The 16187-nt window shown below is 43.2% G+C and overlaps 1 protein-coding gene across 1 annotated transcript in view; it reads right to left on the bottom strand.

Annotated features, from left to right (window-relative positions):
* The window catches only part of FANCD2 (FA complementation group D2), a 69353-nt gene that overhangs the window by 42655 nt on the left and 10511 nt on the right, over window positions 1–16187 (bottom strand). Inside the window, exons 9-18 of the mRNA XM_060240080.1 lie at window positions 15844–15931; window positions 14982–15086; window positions 14307–14407; window positions 13082–13190; window positions 7395–7430; window positions 6625–6768; window positions 5655–5789; window positions 2456–2587; window positions 1882–1989; window positions 1089–1198 (exon numbers count right to left, since the gene is read on the bottom strand). Coding sequence (XP_060096063.1) covers window positions 1089–1198; window positions 1882–1989; window positions 2456–2587; window positions 5655–5789; window positions 6625–6768; window positions 7395–7430; window positions 13082–13190; window positions 14307–14407; window positions 14982–15086; window positions 15844–15931 — 1068 coding nt within the window. The remainder of the gene's footprint in view (window positions 1–1088; window positions 1199–1881; window positions 1990–2455; window positions 2588–5654; window positions 5790–6624; window positions 6769–7394; window positions 7431–13081; window positions 13191–14306; window positions 14408–14981; window positions 15087–15843; window positions 15932–16187) is intronic.

Here is a 16187-nt window from a genome sequence, read left to right as displayed (position 1 = left end):
TTTTTAAACAGAGGCTAGATGGCCATCTGACAGCAATGAAGATCCTGTGAATTTAGGGGGAGGTATTTGTGAGCTGCCTGCATTGTGCAGGGGGTTGGACTAGATGACCCTGGAGGTCCTTTCCAACTCTATGATTCCCTTTACATGCAAAATAAATATGTTCAGGAGGGCATTTTTATACAGAGATCACAGTTGCAATATAATTAACCAGTTCAAGAGAGCACTTTTATAAGGGAATAGAATTGTAGCCTATTGCAATAGTTATATTATCTCCTTTTAACAATACTGTCTTGTACCTTTGCATTGTTCATTTGATGTCTTATGTTGTCTCACTGAATTGTTTTCTGTATTTTGTAACCTGTCTTGAGTATCAGTGAGAAAACTAGGCTATAAATGAAGATAAATATTCCACAGAACCAGCTGTTCCTGAATTCACAGCATGCATTTTGGTGACATAGTTCATCTAATCTCACCTCCTCAGTGTAGATTTAATCCTCCTTCCTTACAATGTACCAAAGGATTGCAAACCATAATAATGAACATCTACAGAATCTTAAAAGAATCTTGCTCATCACTTTTCTCTCTTAGGTAATGTGTATATTGCACGTAATATACCTCAGATCTTGCTGCTTACTTTTAAAAAGTCATGCTGATACTCCACCTCAATTGAATACTGCTGGGTTGCAGAAAGCAACATGCCTTATACCAGGAATGGCCAAACTTGCTTAATGTAAGAGCCACATAGAATAAATGTCAGATGTTTGTGAGCTGAAAGACGTGAGCATCAGATGTTTGAGAGCAGGCAAGCAGGAAGTAAGCTAGATGAGGGAGACAGATGAGGGAGGGAGGGGTGGAAAGAAAGCAAATGTATTCTCTAAGCCACCAGTTGGCTTGGCTAAGAGAAGTGACTTAAAGAGACAAATGCCTTCTTCAAACTGGCCAATGGGGCAGTGGGGGTTTTGAGAGCAACACAATATATGTGAAAGAGCCATATGTGGTTGCCGAGCCGCAGTTTGGCTACCCCTGCCACACACCCTGAATCTAATATAGTGGTATGACAATGTGCATATTTTTCTTCACTTGCTCACCTTCTTGCCGCCATGCTGCTCACCATAGTAACTGCCCCAATAATCCCAGTGCACTTATACTTGCCAATAGTGCTGGAGAGTTGTTTCCTGATCACCATGTGCATATCGTCCTGCGCAAAAGGAGAATGAACACAGTGGTAACTCATCCAGAAGTTCACACAATAAATGTCATGCCATCAGATCACAGGTGAAAGGAGCGAAGCAGCACAGAACATCCAGTGCACAGTCACCACTGTTCCCATCCTGCAAATCTTAGGGGTCTCTTCTGAGGGAAGTTTTTGTCAATAAATCTTTTTTCCTGTACTTTTCTGATGACTTCAGAATACAGACCAAATGTTCTAATATCTCACAAGATGTTCAAGAGATACATGCCTCAGGTTTTGGGTGGAAGCAAATTAGCAGTAGTAGATGTCACCACTAACATGTAAATGTTGACAATCCCAAGAATATTTTGTGAATTTCTGAAAACTCAGAAATATACCAGATAGCCTTGCAAATCTGATGCAGCCAAAGAAGAGAATATGGCAAATCTTAAGGACTAATATGCTAATTATTGCATAAAGTTTTGTGAGCAAAATGTTGACAAAGCTTTTCTTTTAAGGGTTCACAAGCCCCTTTTTGTTTTCCATTGACAAATTCTGACAGTCGCCTATACATATTTGTTGGCATTCACTGGTCTGAGCAATGAAGAAACAGATACATATGTTTGGACACACATGAAATTCACACCCAATCACAGACATACACCAAACTTTGGACATACATCACAACTTTATACTACATTATCATTCACCTGAATGTGGCTGCTTCTGGGCTCCTGACTGAACGCCAGTACACTAAGGATGTGGAATAGCTTCCGGATTTGCTGAGGACTTAGATTATCCACATAATCTAAAATGCTCTGAAAGGAAAGAATATCAAATCAGGCAAAACTCTGCAATATCTTTACAACTTATTTCAACAACAGATTTGCAATACAGCAAAGGAAAACATAGACTGGCTTCATCCAGGTCAGGAGTGGGCAAGAAGGACCACTCTCTGCCTAATGACTGCAAAGAATGCTGAAATAGTTTTATCTTGCTCTGACCCAGTAAGATAGCTACCTACATTGTTATACAAGAGCATGTAGTCAAGATTACCTAACCCAGATGAGCTGGGTCCCAATTGTCAAGAGATCCAGAATATGCAGGGATTCTAGTAAAAGAAGCAAGCCATGGAAGACTGAAATCAGACCACTTCTACTTTTTAAATATGTGCAGGTTTTTTTACTGCCTCTTCTCATCAACCCCCCCCCCCAAAAAAAATAGTATTTCTGACACTGTCTTTGAGTTGTTTGTCTGTTACTACAGTCAAAGCTCTCTGCTTACCTTCAGAAAGACAGCATATGGAACTACTGATGAAGTATGTTCAGACACCAGGTCAACAAGCACATCTAGAGAAACATCTACTTCCACATCATTTCCACCACATGCATGTGTCACCAAAGCACCTACAATCTCCTGCAGGGAGCAGCCACCAAGAAGACAAAAGGAAAAAGAAAGAGCTCTGAAGCAGGTACATCCAGCTTTGGAATGAACGGCACTGAGTATAGACTAGGAGTTGCTAACCTGCAATTGAAAACACTGCAATTCCCCCATTATGTGATTATATGGCTCTCCAGCTATCAATTATCATACACTAGGGCACCTAAACAAACTGGCTCTGGAAGAATGAAGTAAAACCAAGCTTAGGACAGTGCAAAAGTAGTATAAAACACCTTCTTAAAGTGGATGCTTAATTAAATAAGAAACAATAAGTGGGTGTTTGGAGCCCTGGTCAGAAGCTCCAAAGTTTGCAGAAATGCCAAGAAAATGATATAAAAGATCCAGGTTTGCTTACAAGGAGATTTTAATAAAGCATCACATTTACAGAAATGGCAGACTTCAATTCGCTGGGCCTTCAACATACACAGTGAAGCCAGCCAGAACTGAGATGAGATGCATAGCTAAATATCTTATACCCTGATTGCTGGCTATGAGTCAAGAATAGCATAATCAAAGCTACATTCTAGACACAGAGACTGTGTTCTTGGTACCATGGAGGAGGAAAACAAGTCTAGATAAGAACTCAACAGAGTGTGAATGAAAACATTCTCTTGGGAGCAACCTGTCAGCCCATCCACCCAGGCAACTCAGAAACACAGCAAGAGCCCAAATGAAGTTACAGAGCCTATACAGAGGGCAAGTAACAGAGGCTGTAGAGGAGGTAGTGTTCTCTTGCTCTCATCTCTCTCCTAGTCACTACAACATAGCAGCTTTATATCTACCTCCACATGTAAAATTCAGCTAGGAAAGTCCACCTGGTGTTACCTACTGTCATTACTTCATTTACCCAAGAAACAAAATATAAAAATATGATCTAAATAAATGGTTAAGTGTAACTTTAGGAAAGGAAAGGTCCCCTGTGCAAGCACCAGTCGTTTCCAACTCTGGGGTGACGTTGCTTTTTCACAACGTTTTCACGGCAGACTTTTTACAGGGTGGTTTGCCATTGCCTTCCCCAGTCATCTACACTTTCCCCCCAGCAAGCTGGGTACTCATTTTACCAACCTCAGAAGGATGGAAGGCTGAGTCAACCTCGAGCCGGATACCTGAAAACCCAGCTTCCGCCGGGGATCGAACTCAGGTCATGAGCAGAGCTTAGGACTACAATACCACAGCTTTAACACTCTGTGCCATGGGGCTCTTAAGTGTAACTTTAATGTGGCTTTAAAGCTTTCTTGCTTTTGCATTTCAGTCATCTATGATTATTAGCATATTTTGTCTGTGTGATCAATTTCTTCCTGGAGACTTGCATAAAAGCTTTCAATTTCTTCCTTACCAGCATCTGTAATTAGGGCATAAACTTGAATGATGGAAATACAATAATGCTAGGAAAGAAGAAGACCCAAGATGAGATGGATTGACTCCATCAAGGAAATCACAGCCCTCAGTTTGCAAGACCTGAGAATACCCATTAAAAATAAGATATTTGGAAGACTTTAATTCATAGTGTCACCATAAGTCAGAACTGACTTGATGGCTCTTAACACATACACAGAGTGAAACCTAATACAAACATTTTAAAACCATATATACCTCTTAAAAAGGAATTCAAGTCTATGTACCAAACACACAAAATGAAAATATCTGACTTCTTGGGTCAATAATTGGAAAACAAAAACAGGAGTATACTTTGTAGTAATAGTGATATAATAGTAAAAAATGGGTAGGGCACCTTGTCCTATTTTTTACAGTTATATCATTATTGGTTCCTGACTGCATCGAATTTTTCTGACCAAGTGAGAATGGTACATAATTGAACCATTATTATAGGAAAGTATACCTGACCATGGCAGCAAACTATCAAGAATGAAGCCTCTGATAAATATCCTTGCCTTTGGCCACAAACAATAATCTTTAAAATTTTTCATCTTGGTCAGTTTATAAGAAATGTTGCATTGTAATGTCAGGGGCCATTCTGTAATATTATGTTTGATCACTGAGGAAGGTCGATGGGCTGAAATGCGTATGGTGAGTGTCAATAATGGCCATTTTTGGTTGTCAATATATAATTTGATTCTTAATTGAGGCTATCACCAGGGCCAATATATTTTTAATCTACTCTGAAGGTTCTTACTTCAATTAAAGATGACACGTTATATATTATTGCAGCAAACAGTGAATGGTATGACTATCTCCTGAACAACCCAGTTATCTTGTAATGAGCTATGGCTCTGTCATAAAACAGTCACTTTGCATGCAAAGGATCCCAGATTCAATCCTTGGCATCTCCAGTTAAAAGGATCAGCTAGTATCTGAATCAGTATAAGACAGCTTTTTGTGAAGCTTCCATCTCATGGAGAATACAGTCTTCCCCATTAATCATTAGCCTTGCTTTTGGAAAGTTCTGAGCACTTAGCCCACAATCCAGAATACCTACATCTGATGTAGATTGTGGCATGTGCCTTCAAGAAAGTGACTGTGCTTAGTGTCTTTGCATGTGTACTGAACAGGAACCTATTAATTCTACATTTGCAGACAGAATTATACTCCTGGAGTTCTTGTATGCAAGTTTTAGTTGAAAAACCAATATACTTCTACTGTTAGGAACTGCCTGAATTATAAAATGGGAAAAACTTAAAGTGGACTTTTTCTTGGTCATTTAAACCTCAACCATGCCTCCCCAAGGGAGAACATGGAATAGAAAATCACTTTGGAATCCAAGGGTTTGCGTTTTAAGATTATCTCTTCCCTGCTCCCTCCTATCTCACATACCATACACAAAATATACTCAGAATTCTTTTCAGAGACCCTGCATGTTGTAGTGATTGGAGGATTTGGAGAACCCAGGATCAGATGTCCACTCTGCCATGAAGCTCCCTGGATAAGCCAGTTATCCTTTCTCAATTTATAAGCTACTTCACAGATTTGTGAGGATGAAAATGGACGAGAGGAGAATGATGTACACTGTCTTACGCTCTTAGACAGAAAAGCTGACTAAAATACATTTTCTACAGCAGAGAATAAAATTGCCGTGTTACTGTACCTGCTGGCAATATGAGTCAAAGGTTGCATATGCTTGCTTGTACATGCAGCTGCCAAAAGAGACAACACAGGGATCCATTATGTGCAGAAAGATCTCAGCCACTGACAGGATGGCTGGAAAGAAGTCTCTCATTACCTGAAAATATAAACCAATCAAAAAGGGCTTGAACACACAATTCTACCTCCCTCCCAAGTTTTCACCAAGACAGGGTGTTCTTTAGCCTATTGCCCAGATGTCACCACCAATTACTGGAAGTAAAGCAACATCTCAGGAAGAGAATGTAAGAAAATATCCAAGTTCTTGATTGGGATTTGCAGAAGCAGACACAATTACATTTCTAAAACAATGAGGATCAAAACAGGAGGAATTGCAGCTAGGAAGCTTCCCCAAAATTAAGGATACAGAGGTCAACAGTGCCTTATATTGAAACAAGTTGGCCTCCAGTGAACTTTAGAAATTCCATCTGAAAGCAGCTCCTGTACTATCAGGACACAGGCTTTAGGAACCCAGCTGTAGAAGTTCAGGGAGAACATCTGTGAGAGCCACTGACTCTTGAAGTTCTACAGTTAGTTCACATATAAAAGTTCCACTTACTTTCACCAGGAGAAATAAGCAGCATGTGGAGACATAGCTGGCAGCAATTTCTGCACCTGAATCCCAATATTGGTATGGTATTGAGACTTGGGTAAATATTCAGGAAACCTGAATTTATTTGGCTCCATTGTACCCTATGTTGACTATTCCCATAGGATTTAATGCAGGAGGCTGCTGTTTTTTGAGGTAGAGGCACCAAATATGTACCACAGCTGTGGTGCCTTCCTCAAAATATTCCCCCTCTCCAAATTTTAAAAAGATTGGACAAGGGGGTTCAATTTTATGTGATAAACAAACAAACAAACAAATAAATATGTGAACCAGCTAATAGTCTTTCAGATTCTAGGCATGGATGGTGGAATTTGAGAGAGCTCACCTGTGAGTGATCTCTGAAGGCATTCTGTAGCAACTGTTCTTGCATACAGCCTGACCTAATCTTGTTCTTCAGGACTTTTTCAATTTGCTTCTGGTTCTTCACATTTGTTGCATAGATTATTAACAGTATTATCAAATCCAGAACCTTTTAGCAAGTGAAACAATGAAGCTGATTATACAAAAGTTAACACGAAGCAAGATGGAAGAACAAGAAACAGGATGAGGCAAGCAATCTGAAATGATGCATGAATACACTCCTTAAAAACAGAATCTGTGGCAGTTTGCATAGAATCCTGCAACACAATCTTTCTCCTTGACTTAAAGAATAAAATCTATATTCTGTCAACAATCCATTAAGACTAATAAGCATAAAATAAGTGTACACACATTTGAATACGTCAAAGAAACTGCTTCATAATAAAATGTCTAAGATTTTGGCTACAGAGAAGCAGACATTGTCTGATGTTAGTTTCTAGCGCAAGACAGAAATCTGCCCTTCCACTATTGCTATTATTCCAAATTACATTGAATGAAAGGATTTACCTGATGGGAAGACTGCATAAGGACAACAATAGTCCCTCTACCAGAAACAAAGGGAAAGCAGATGAACAACTTAGACACAACCTCTTGTTCTGTGTAGCAATTCCTTACTCTGCCATAATGAAGTTTTCAAAGAGGTGCCATGAAGAAAACCAATTCTACCTGCCCCTCCCCCTTAAAATGCCTAAAAAGTGAAATAGTTACTGCAAAATCTGTATGAGAATGTATTACCTTATGCTCAGAGGCAGAAGCTACATTTTCAATAGCCTAGAAGAGGAAATGCAAAAGACTTGTAATATTACATACACACACATATATAAATAAGCAACCTACATACACATGCTCATGCCAAGATGACAGTCCAGTCTAGAAACCTGGCATAGATGGGGTATTAAAAACCTGTCAGAATAAGAACCCTTCTACCAAAGATCCCACTACCATAAAGTAACAGTTGTGGTGACAGCTCAGAGTGAGTAAGGAGCAAAATGTATTTGGGTAACCCTGTTGTGTGAGGCAGAATGCTCTGAAACCTAATTACGGAACTCCATCATGAGCCTGAAAGATCTGCAAAGAACTGACTCAAGGAAGATCTTCCTGATTGAATTCATATGATCAACCAGGCACCCAGGTCTATGAAAAAGATGGGGGGGAGGGAGAGAAACCATTTAAGGCACCTATCCGGGCCCACCAGTTTTGCAGCAGCACTTCCTATCTTCTTTCTCCAGCTATACCATTGTCATGCCCTGGTGGTTCTGGGTTCACCCTCAGGGCCTTGCTGGGCTTCAGGATGTGGGTATTGTTTGGAAGGTGAGGGCTCCCACTGGCCTCAGAAGTTGAGAAGGATGTGGTTGGTGCTCCAGTCATCCTCCTCTCCCACTGTTGGAGCAAGAATCTACATAAACCCAGTCTGACAGCCACAGTATGACAGCTGGTGATCTAGCTGCCAGGCTAGGTCACAGTGACCTGATCAGCAGACCGGCTTGAGCCGGCAGAAGCCAAGTGATGCAATCTGCTGAGTCAGCACGGCCAGGATTGGCTGCTTGGACTATATATGATCTGTGTGTGCATCACACAGGTCTCTCCCTGTGAGATGGTGGTTAGGCGAAGCACTTTGTCCGTGGAGGTGATATTATATAGACTGCACAAGAGAGCACTTGTCGTGTATATATGTTAATACACCTTTTGGCACTAGTTGCACGTGTCGGCCTGATTTTCTTTCCTGAAGCCCTGTGTCGGGCAAGTCATCTCCCTCACTCTGCTACTCCCGCTCCGACAGGGTTATGGGCCCAGGGCGCTTCCGCTGCGCGGAGGAGAGAGTTGAGAGTTGAGCTGACTGTGAGTTTGGAAAGAGCCGGAGGCGAGGAACGCCGGTGAAGGACACAGAAGCACCACCGTTCTCTGTTTGAGAGCCAGAGGGACGTCGGCAGCCAGCTGTGAGGAGGAGTCGGCACGATGGCTCAGCAACAGCTTGGAGTAGCCGTTGAGAAGCTCACCTCAGCCAACTACGCGGTGTGGAGCCTGAGAATGCAACACTACCTCAAGCGTGAAGGGCAATGGCTGTTCGTGAGTAACCCCCCTGCTGACTTATCTCCTGCCGAGACTGTGTTATCGGATAAGGCACTGGCCAACATAGTGCTATCTATAGGAGATGACCAGCTGGTTTATGTGCGAGGGAAGGACACTCCCAAGGCTGCCTGGGACGCGTTGAGTGCGGTGCATGTTAGCACCACTGCTGGTTCCCTCATGGCCTGGACAAGGAGGATGTTCCGCACCGTTATGCCGGCTGGAGGGTGTGTGAAAGATCACATCAAACGGCTAACGGACTGTTTCGTTGAGCTGGAGGCAAGAGGCAAGACTGTAGCTCCAGACGACAGAGTGTACATTTTGCTGTCGTCGTTGCCACCTGAGTACACTCCCCTGATAACTTCTCTGGAGACGGTGGACGTAGCGACCCTGACCATGGAATACGTCTGTGCCCACCTGCTTGACTTCCAAGAGAGAATTGCGGCCGTGAGCTGTCCGGGGGTGTCGGCCGGGCAGCGTGCTGTTATCGGTGTGTCCGGGAAGACAGCCAAGAATGAGCCAGCTTCTGCTGCTGGCAGGCGTCCGAAGGTGGAGGAAGTGGAGCCGACTGCGTTTGCAGTCCGTCGCTGCTATGGATGCGGGTCGTCGCAGCACCTGCTCCGAGCTTGCCCTGAGAGGGAGAAGAGGCGGGGGCGTGTGCGGCGAGAGCGGAGGACCGCCAGCCCGTGTGAGGAAGCAACCCGGCTGGTCACGTCTGCAGTAGAGAGCACAGGGTCTGCTTGGATTTTAGACTCCGGGGCAACGAGCCATCTCTGCTGCGAGAAGGAGTTGTTGAAAAACATTGACAGTCCTGAGCATAAGTATGTGAGATTGGCTGATGGGACCACTGCCAATTCTGTTTGCTCAGGCAATGTGGAATTTCCTGCACTGAAATGTATGTTGCAAAATGTGTTGTATGTACCCTCACTGCAGTCTAACCTGTTGAGTGTTAGCACACTGTTTGACCAGGGATACCAGGTGAGATTTGAGAAAACCTGCTGCAAAATCCTGGGAGGTGGGGGAAAGTTGCTTGTGACAGGAAAGAGGGAAGGTAAACTGTATGTGGTCCAGAGTGATTGTGCCCAGGTGGCTCAGGTGTCGAATGAGCCTGTGCACAATAATTGTATACATTTGCTCCATAGGAGACTTGGGCACTGCGGATTTAGGGCGTTAAAGAAAACCCTGGAGCTTGTGCCTAGTTTGAAAGTAAATCCTTGCAAATGTTACTTGGATTGCCAGGTCTGCAAGAAGACCAAAAGCAAGGCGTGTGCTGTTGCTAAAGAAAGCTCAAGGGAAAGCACACGAGCCCTGGAACTAGTCCATTTAGACGTTATTGGCCCATTGCCAAAGAGTCTGTCGGGGAGGAGATACTGCTTGGTGGCCACCGACGACCACACGAGGTACGCGTGGGTTTTCACCATGGTGCATAAGTCTGAGGTGTATAAGACATTCACCAAGTGGGTCAAAGCAGTGGAGAGACAATTAGGGGTTAATCTCCTAGCTGTACAAACCGACAGAGGGGGGGAATTCTTATCTAACCAGATGAAACGTTGGCTGGAGAACAAGGGCATTGCCCACCGTCTGACGAACCCGGCAACGCCCCGAGAAAATGGGCATGGGGCTGTATTGCAGAATGTGATGTATTGCATGTTAGAGGATGCACAACTGCCAATGACCTATTGGGCAGAAACCATACATGCAGCTGTTTTTTTGCAAAATAGGGTTTGGTGTAATACTGTGAAAAATGTGCCTTACAGGTTACTGTTGAACAAGACCCCAGATTTGAGTTCTTTAAAAGTCTTTGGGTCACGGGCTCGGGTTGGCATCCACTCCACGAGTAGCGGGGAGGGGGATGTCCGGGCAGAGAGCCTAATTTTTCTGGGCTACAAGCCAAGGGCCAGGTGTTATCGTTTCTGCAATAGCAAAAGCAAGATAACACTTAGTAAGAGTGCCCAGTTCAATGAAGAAAGCAGCTGGCCAAGGTTGCACTCCTTGCAGAAACAATTTGTCCTGCTGCCAAGTAGCGATAACGATGTTGGAGCGCAGCCCAGAACTCCAGCCCAGGAGGTGGCACCCAGTGGGGCTGGAGAAGGTGAGCCGAATGCTGGCACAGAGCCTGACGAGCAGAGTCAGAAGGCAGAGCCTCAAATGCAGGAACTGGAGGTAAAGTGTGAGAGTCAGGAGGTTCAACACCCAATTACAGGGGCAGAGCAACCAGCCCAGGAGGTGGGAACAGAGCAACCCGAAGAAGACAAAGCTGGTCCAAGCACAGGGCCACGGGTGTCTGCCAGGTCCACCAAAGGCCAACGTCCCGCTAGGTACAAGTGTCCCTATGTCACTCTGACTGTCAATCCAGACCCACCCGGATTTGAGGAAATGTTAAAAGAAAAGGCTAAGAAATGGAAAGCCTGGGTGGCAGAGTGCGAGGCAAGGGAGAAGGAGGCTGAAGCCAAGCGTCTGAAAGAGCTGGCTGAACAGGAACACGATGATGTGTTTTACAATCATGATGAGTTCCTGAACGAATTCCGGAAAGGGTTCCGAGCTACGTAAATATGAACTGTAATGTTGCTGGTGGACATGTATGTAAACTGTGTGAAGTGTCTTGGTGCACTGGGTTTAAATAGATTAGGAGGTGTGTTGGAGCAAGAATCTACATAAACCCAGTCTGACAGCCACAGTATGACAGCTGGTGATCTAGCTGCCAGGCTAGGTCACAGTGACCTGATCAGCAGACCGGCTTGAGCCGGCAGAAGCCAAGTGATGCAATCTGCTGAGTCAGCACGGCCAGGATTGGCTGCTTGGACTATATATGATCTGTGTGTGCATCACACAGGTCTCTCCCTGTGAGATGGTGGTTAGGCGAAGCACTTTGTCCGTGGAGGTGATATTATATAGACTGCACAAGAGAGCACTTGTCGTGTATATATGTTAATACACCTTTTGGCACTAGTTGCACGTGTCGGCCTGATTTTCTTTCCTGAAGCCCTGTGTCGGGCAAGTCATCTCCCTCACTCTGCTACTCCCGCTCCGATCTTCCTGATTGAATTCATATGATCAACCAGGCACCCAGGTCTATGAAAAAGATGGGGGGGAGGGAGAGAAACCATTTAAGGCACCTATCCGGGCCCACCAGTTTTGCAGCAGCACTTCCTATCTTCTTTCTCCAGCTATACCATTGTCATGCCCTGGTGGTTCTGGGTTCACCCTCAGGGCCTTGCTGGGCTTCAGGATGTGGGTATTGTTTGGAAGGTGAGGGCTCCCACTGGCCTCAGAAGTTGAGAAGGATGTGGTTGGTGCTCCAGTCATCCTCCTCTCCCACCGCACTCACACTCAAGGGGCTCCATGTTTTCTGCCTGCCTTGTCTTCTCTCAAGTCTAATTCTTGTGAGTTTTGCATAGCTCCTCCCTGCCCTTTATACTCAACGTCCCCCAACCCCCTTTATACTCAACGTCCCTCCCCCAGCCCCCAGGTGGCTCTCTGTTGATCGAGCCTGGGTCAGGCAGGGGGCAGCACAGGTGCTCCAGGAATTCCTTGATCTTTTCTGCCCATCTTTCCTCAAGCTTTAGGGGAAGCCCTTGTTCAACCACGTCATTGGAATCCTGGTTGGTGTTTGGGGGAAACATTGGTTGGTGGGATCATGGAAGGTGGTTTCTGACCTCTGTCAGTTAGGGACACCTGGTGCTGGCGGCTGAAGTCCAGTCCTGCTATGGGTGCTGGACAACCATGTTATTACAAGACAGTTATGATCTCCTTTTGGCTACTGTAGTACTGCAAGAAATATATTCAGATATTCAGTTCACTTCAGTTTCCTAGCAGTGCCATTCAATTATTGTTCTCAAGCTGCAAGAACTTAGGCATTAAGGAGCCTCCTTAAGACTCCATGATGGCAACAAGGAGGCTAGAAAAACTTCATAGAGCAGTGGAGCAATTACACCAGCAGTGTACAACATTGAATAAAGAGCATGGCACAGCAACTGTCCTGGTTTAAGGCTGCCCCTCTGCAGCAGAATGTGCCTGCCAGACTGGTTAGCAAGGCATCAAAGTACTAACACATCTTTACCCCAGATGTTTTTTGATGTCTATAGCTCTGCTTTCTTCCTCTGATGTGTTCATAACATATTTTTTCCTAAACAGAAATTCTTCCATAAATATGCTTTGAATTCAGTAACAGAGCTAGTCTTTAATAATAATAATTAAAACAAAAATTTCCACACACTATTTCATTTTAAAGAAGAAAACAGATTTTTCAACAGAATTCTTGGGTGAAGCCTAAAGTATGACAGTTATACAAAACTGTATTTGAAAGAAAGGGCAAGACATGACAAAAAAGATTCAGATGGAAAGACCAGTCTGACCTTAACCCAGGCTTCCAAAATAGTCTTCTGGAATTTAACAGCTGACTTTATGACTTCAAAAAGGAGCTTAACACTGTCCTGACTGATGTTGACTTGGTTTGCAGAGACTCTGAAAAGAAAGGGAAAGAATAGGAGGAATTAATCCAGCGTCTGAACAAAATAAGCAGTTCTAAACAACATTTGTTTCAAAATTAAATTTGGTGGCTTAATTACCACTCACAAAAGGATGTAGTGGTAGGCAGAGCAGCACTTACAGGAAGCAATGAAGTGGAATCTTGCTAAAATGAAGGCAGTGATACTGATGCCAGGGAACAGTAAAGCTAATCTGAGGAGATAAACAGCTGTACCAGCCACATATAGGGGATGGTATGTGCGAAGTTTGGATTACTTTCATCTGTGGGGAGAGCTGACACATCTCTACCAGATATATATCAGATGTGAAAATACATGACAGGGGCATATCAAACGGCAAGCCTCTGTATGCACTACCATCATGTGGAACAGCCAGCATATGGTAGTTATTCCAAGTAGCTTCCACATATGGTGGCAGTAATGTGTGTCCCTAAATTTCAAGCCTCAAGCTTTGAAAGCCTTATAAGGGAGACATCCCAGCAGCAGAGTTACTGCAGCAGAACCCATATTCCCCCGAAGTATCAACCCTGATCAAGGATACAGTGCTTGACCCAAACTCAGAGAGGCAAGCACAGGCTAGATACAAGGCGATGATGCTGGCATCATTTCAATTGGAAGAAAGAGATTCATTAAACAGAAGCATAAGCAAGTAACAAGGAGTGGAATTACCACAGTGCCTTCAATACATGCAAAGATACTGCCAAGCTAAGGATGTGAAAGCCCAAGGGGGACTGGGAAATTTGGGGGAACACTGAAAACAAACAAGCAAATCCTATGAACTATTTTTTTCTTTTGTTATGAGTGAAATACTTCTTAAGAGAAAGTAAAATTCAAATAGCTTTTGCAAAGAGGCTGAGCAGTGACCTCACCCACTTCTGGTTCACCCAAAAGTGAATGAACGGACCAAATGGACCATGGTTCCATCCATAAAAACTGTAGGGTCCAGGGGGTCCTCCACAGATCGGGGTTTTCTGCTGGACCATGCTCATCCCTAATATTGTTATTTATTTAGCTCAATACTCATCTAATGCTTCAGCAACTTTTAAGAACAAGCTGGGCTGAACAATGAGTGAAGCAGATATTATATTGGTACCTTCCCTGAGGCTGGCTCCTTAGCTTGCTCTGAGAAGCCTGAATCCGTGGGAGTGAAATACAAGAATCCAAGTCCAGCTTCTTACGAAGATCAGAAATTACCTGTGGTACAGCAATGCACAAGTTTTTGTGGCCATGATCCACAAATACTCTCAAATATTACAGATCACACATTTCAAGAAGATGATAATAAAAGACAGAGGAGACAAACTGCCATGATGTGAAAGAAAGGCTTCAGAGAATACCACAAGGTAGGTTTTAGTGATTTTAATCGCTGACAGAATTACACATACACAGAGAAAGACATCCTTAATTCTAGTAATTATGGTAGTTTCTTAAAAATTTAAATCTTATTATAATCTTTACTGCAAGGAGAAGTGAATGTACAATAGGAAAAGAGGAGAGAGAGGTTCTTTCAGGGGGATGTTAAGGTGTGATTCTAAACCATAATCCATTAATTGTTGATACTGGTATTTTGAATGCAGGAATCCCAATTTGTTCACAACCCACCTATTGTCATCCTTATTCCACATAAATAGAGTTTCCTTTTCAATACCCCCCCTTAATATTCCAAGACAGAATAAATGATGATCATGGCAACAACCATATATTTCTTCTCAGTTTTAATTCCTGAAAGAAAACAAAGTGGCAAAAGAGAAAAGCAGTTGCAGTGTACCTCTACTGCATCAGTGGTCTTGATGGAATGGAGAATAAATTTGACTACTACAGGTAAATCTTCCACTCTAACAGCAGCCACTGTGACCATGACAGACTGACGGACCTAAGAAGAGAACAGCAGTTTTTTCACTTACATTTATTTATTTGCACTTCTTGATTGCCCTACCCCCTGAAGACTATGGTTGGTCTGTATTTGAAAATGTTCATACATGAAGACATATGGCTAAACACCTATGGCCTGTATCCAGCCATGGAGTTGTGAAGAATTATAGGAACTTGAATTTTCTTAAGAGGGAGTGATGAGTTCTGCCAATTCCCGCCTCCCACTACAGATTCCTATTTTGCACCCAGGTTATTACTGAAGGTCTGATGAGCCCCCCACCAAAAATTTCAAAGGTTCAGTGGACTAGAGTTATCTGTGTAGGAGAGGCATATGCAGAAATCTCCAGCTCCTCCTAAGGAAACTTGTGCTTTTAAATCTTTAGAACTGCACAATTACAAGTATGCTAAAATCCAATGCTTTTAGAATCTCATATCTAAAAACCATCTAATGTTTTCAGAATTGCCTGGCATTTTCTAAAAGTATTCAGGGACCAACTCAGGAAAATCCTCCAGAGAAAAGATTTCACTACTGTAGGAGAATGACCAAGAGTATTGTATGCATTCTGAGGCAATCAAGTCTGAAGACAACCCAAGAACATCCTACTTCTAGCCAAACCAATCCCTCCAGTCTTCTCTGACCTTCTTGTGCATCCTTTTAATACTTGTGCATAATGCTGTACAAAGTATTTGGCACGAAGACTTTATGCAGAACTTATAGTTTGCTTGTGAGCCCATCCATTCATCACATGATTCCCTACCTCAGAAAGAAGCTCCAGATCAAGATTCAAACTGGAAAGAGCATCCAGAATTGGAACAGTTAGCTCAGTTTTCTCCTTTAACAATGAACTAAAACAGAACAAACGAGGAAGCTTTAAGATCCTAGTGACATTCTAAACCTCTGTATTTAACTCAATTTCATATAGAATCCATGTACACCATAAAACTTTCATATATTGCTAGATAAAGTTGATTTCCACTGAAAACATTTCTGCAAAGGCTACAAAACAAAGTTATTTATTTACTTTATTTATACCCTCCATTTCTTCCCAATGGGGACCCAAAACAGCTTACATTGTTCTTCTCCATTTTCCTGTCATAACAA

Source organism: Heteronotia binoei, chromosome 5 (genome assembly GCF_032191835.1).
Source record: "Heteronotia binoei isolate CCM8104 ecotype False Entrance Well chromosome 5, APGP_CSIRO_Hbin_v1, whole genome shotgun sequence".
Taxonomy (NCBI): Eukaryota; Metazoa; Chordata; class Lepidosauria; order Squamata; family Gekkonidae; genus Heteronotia; species Heteronotia binoei.
This window is presented reverse-complemented; position numbering and strand designations above follow the sequence as displayed.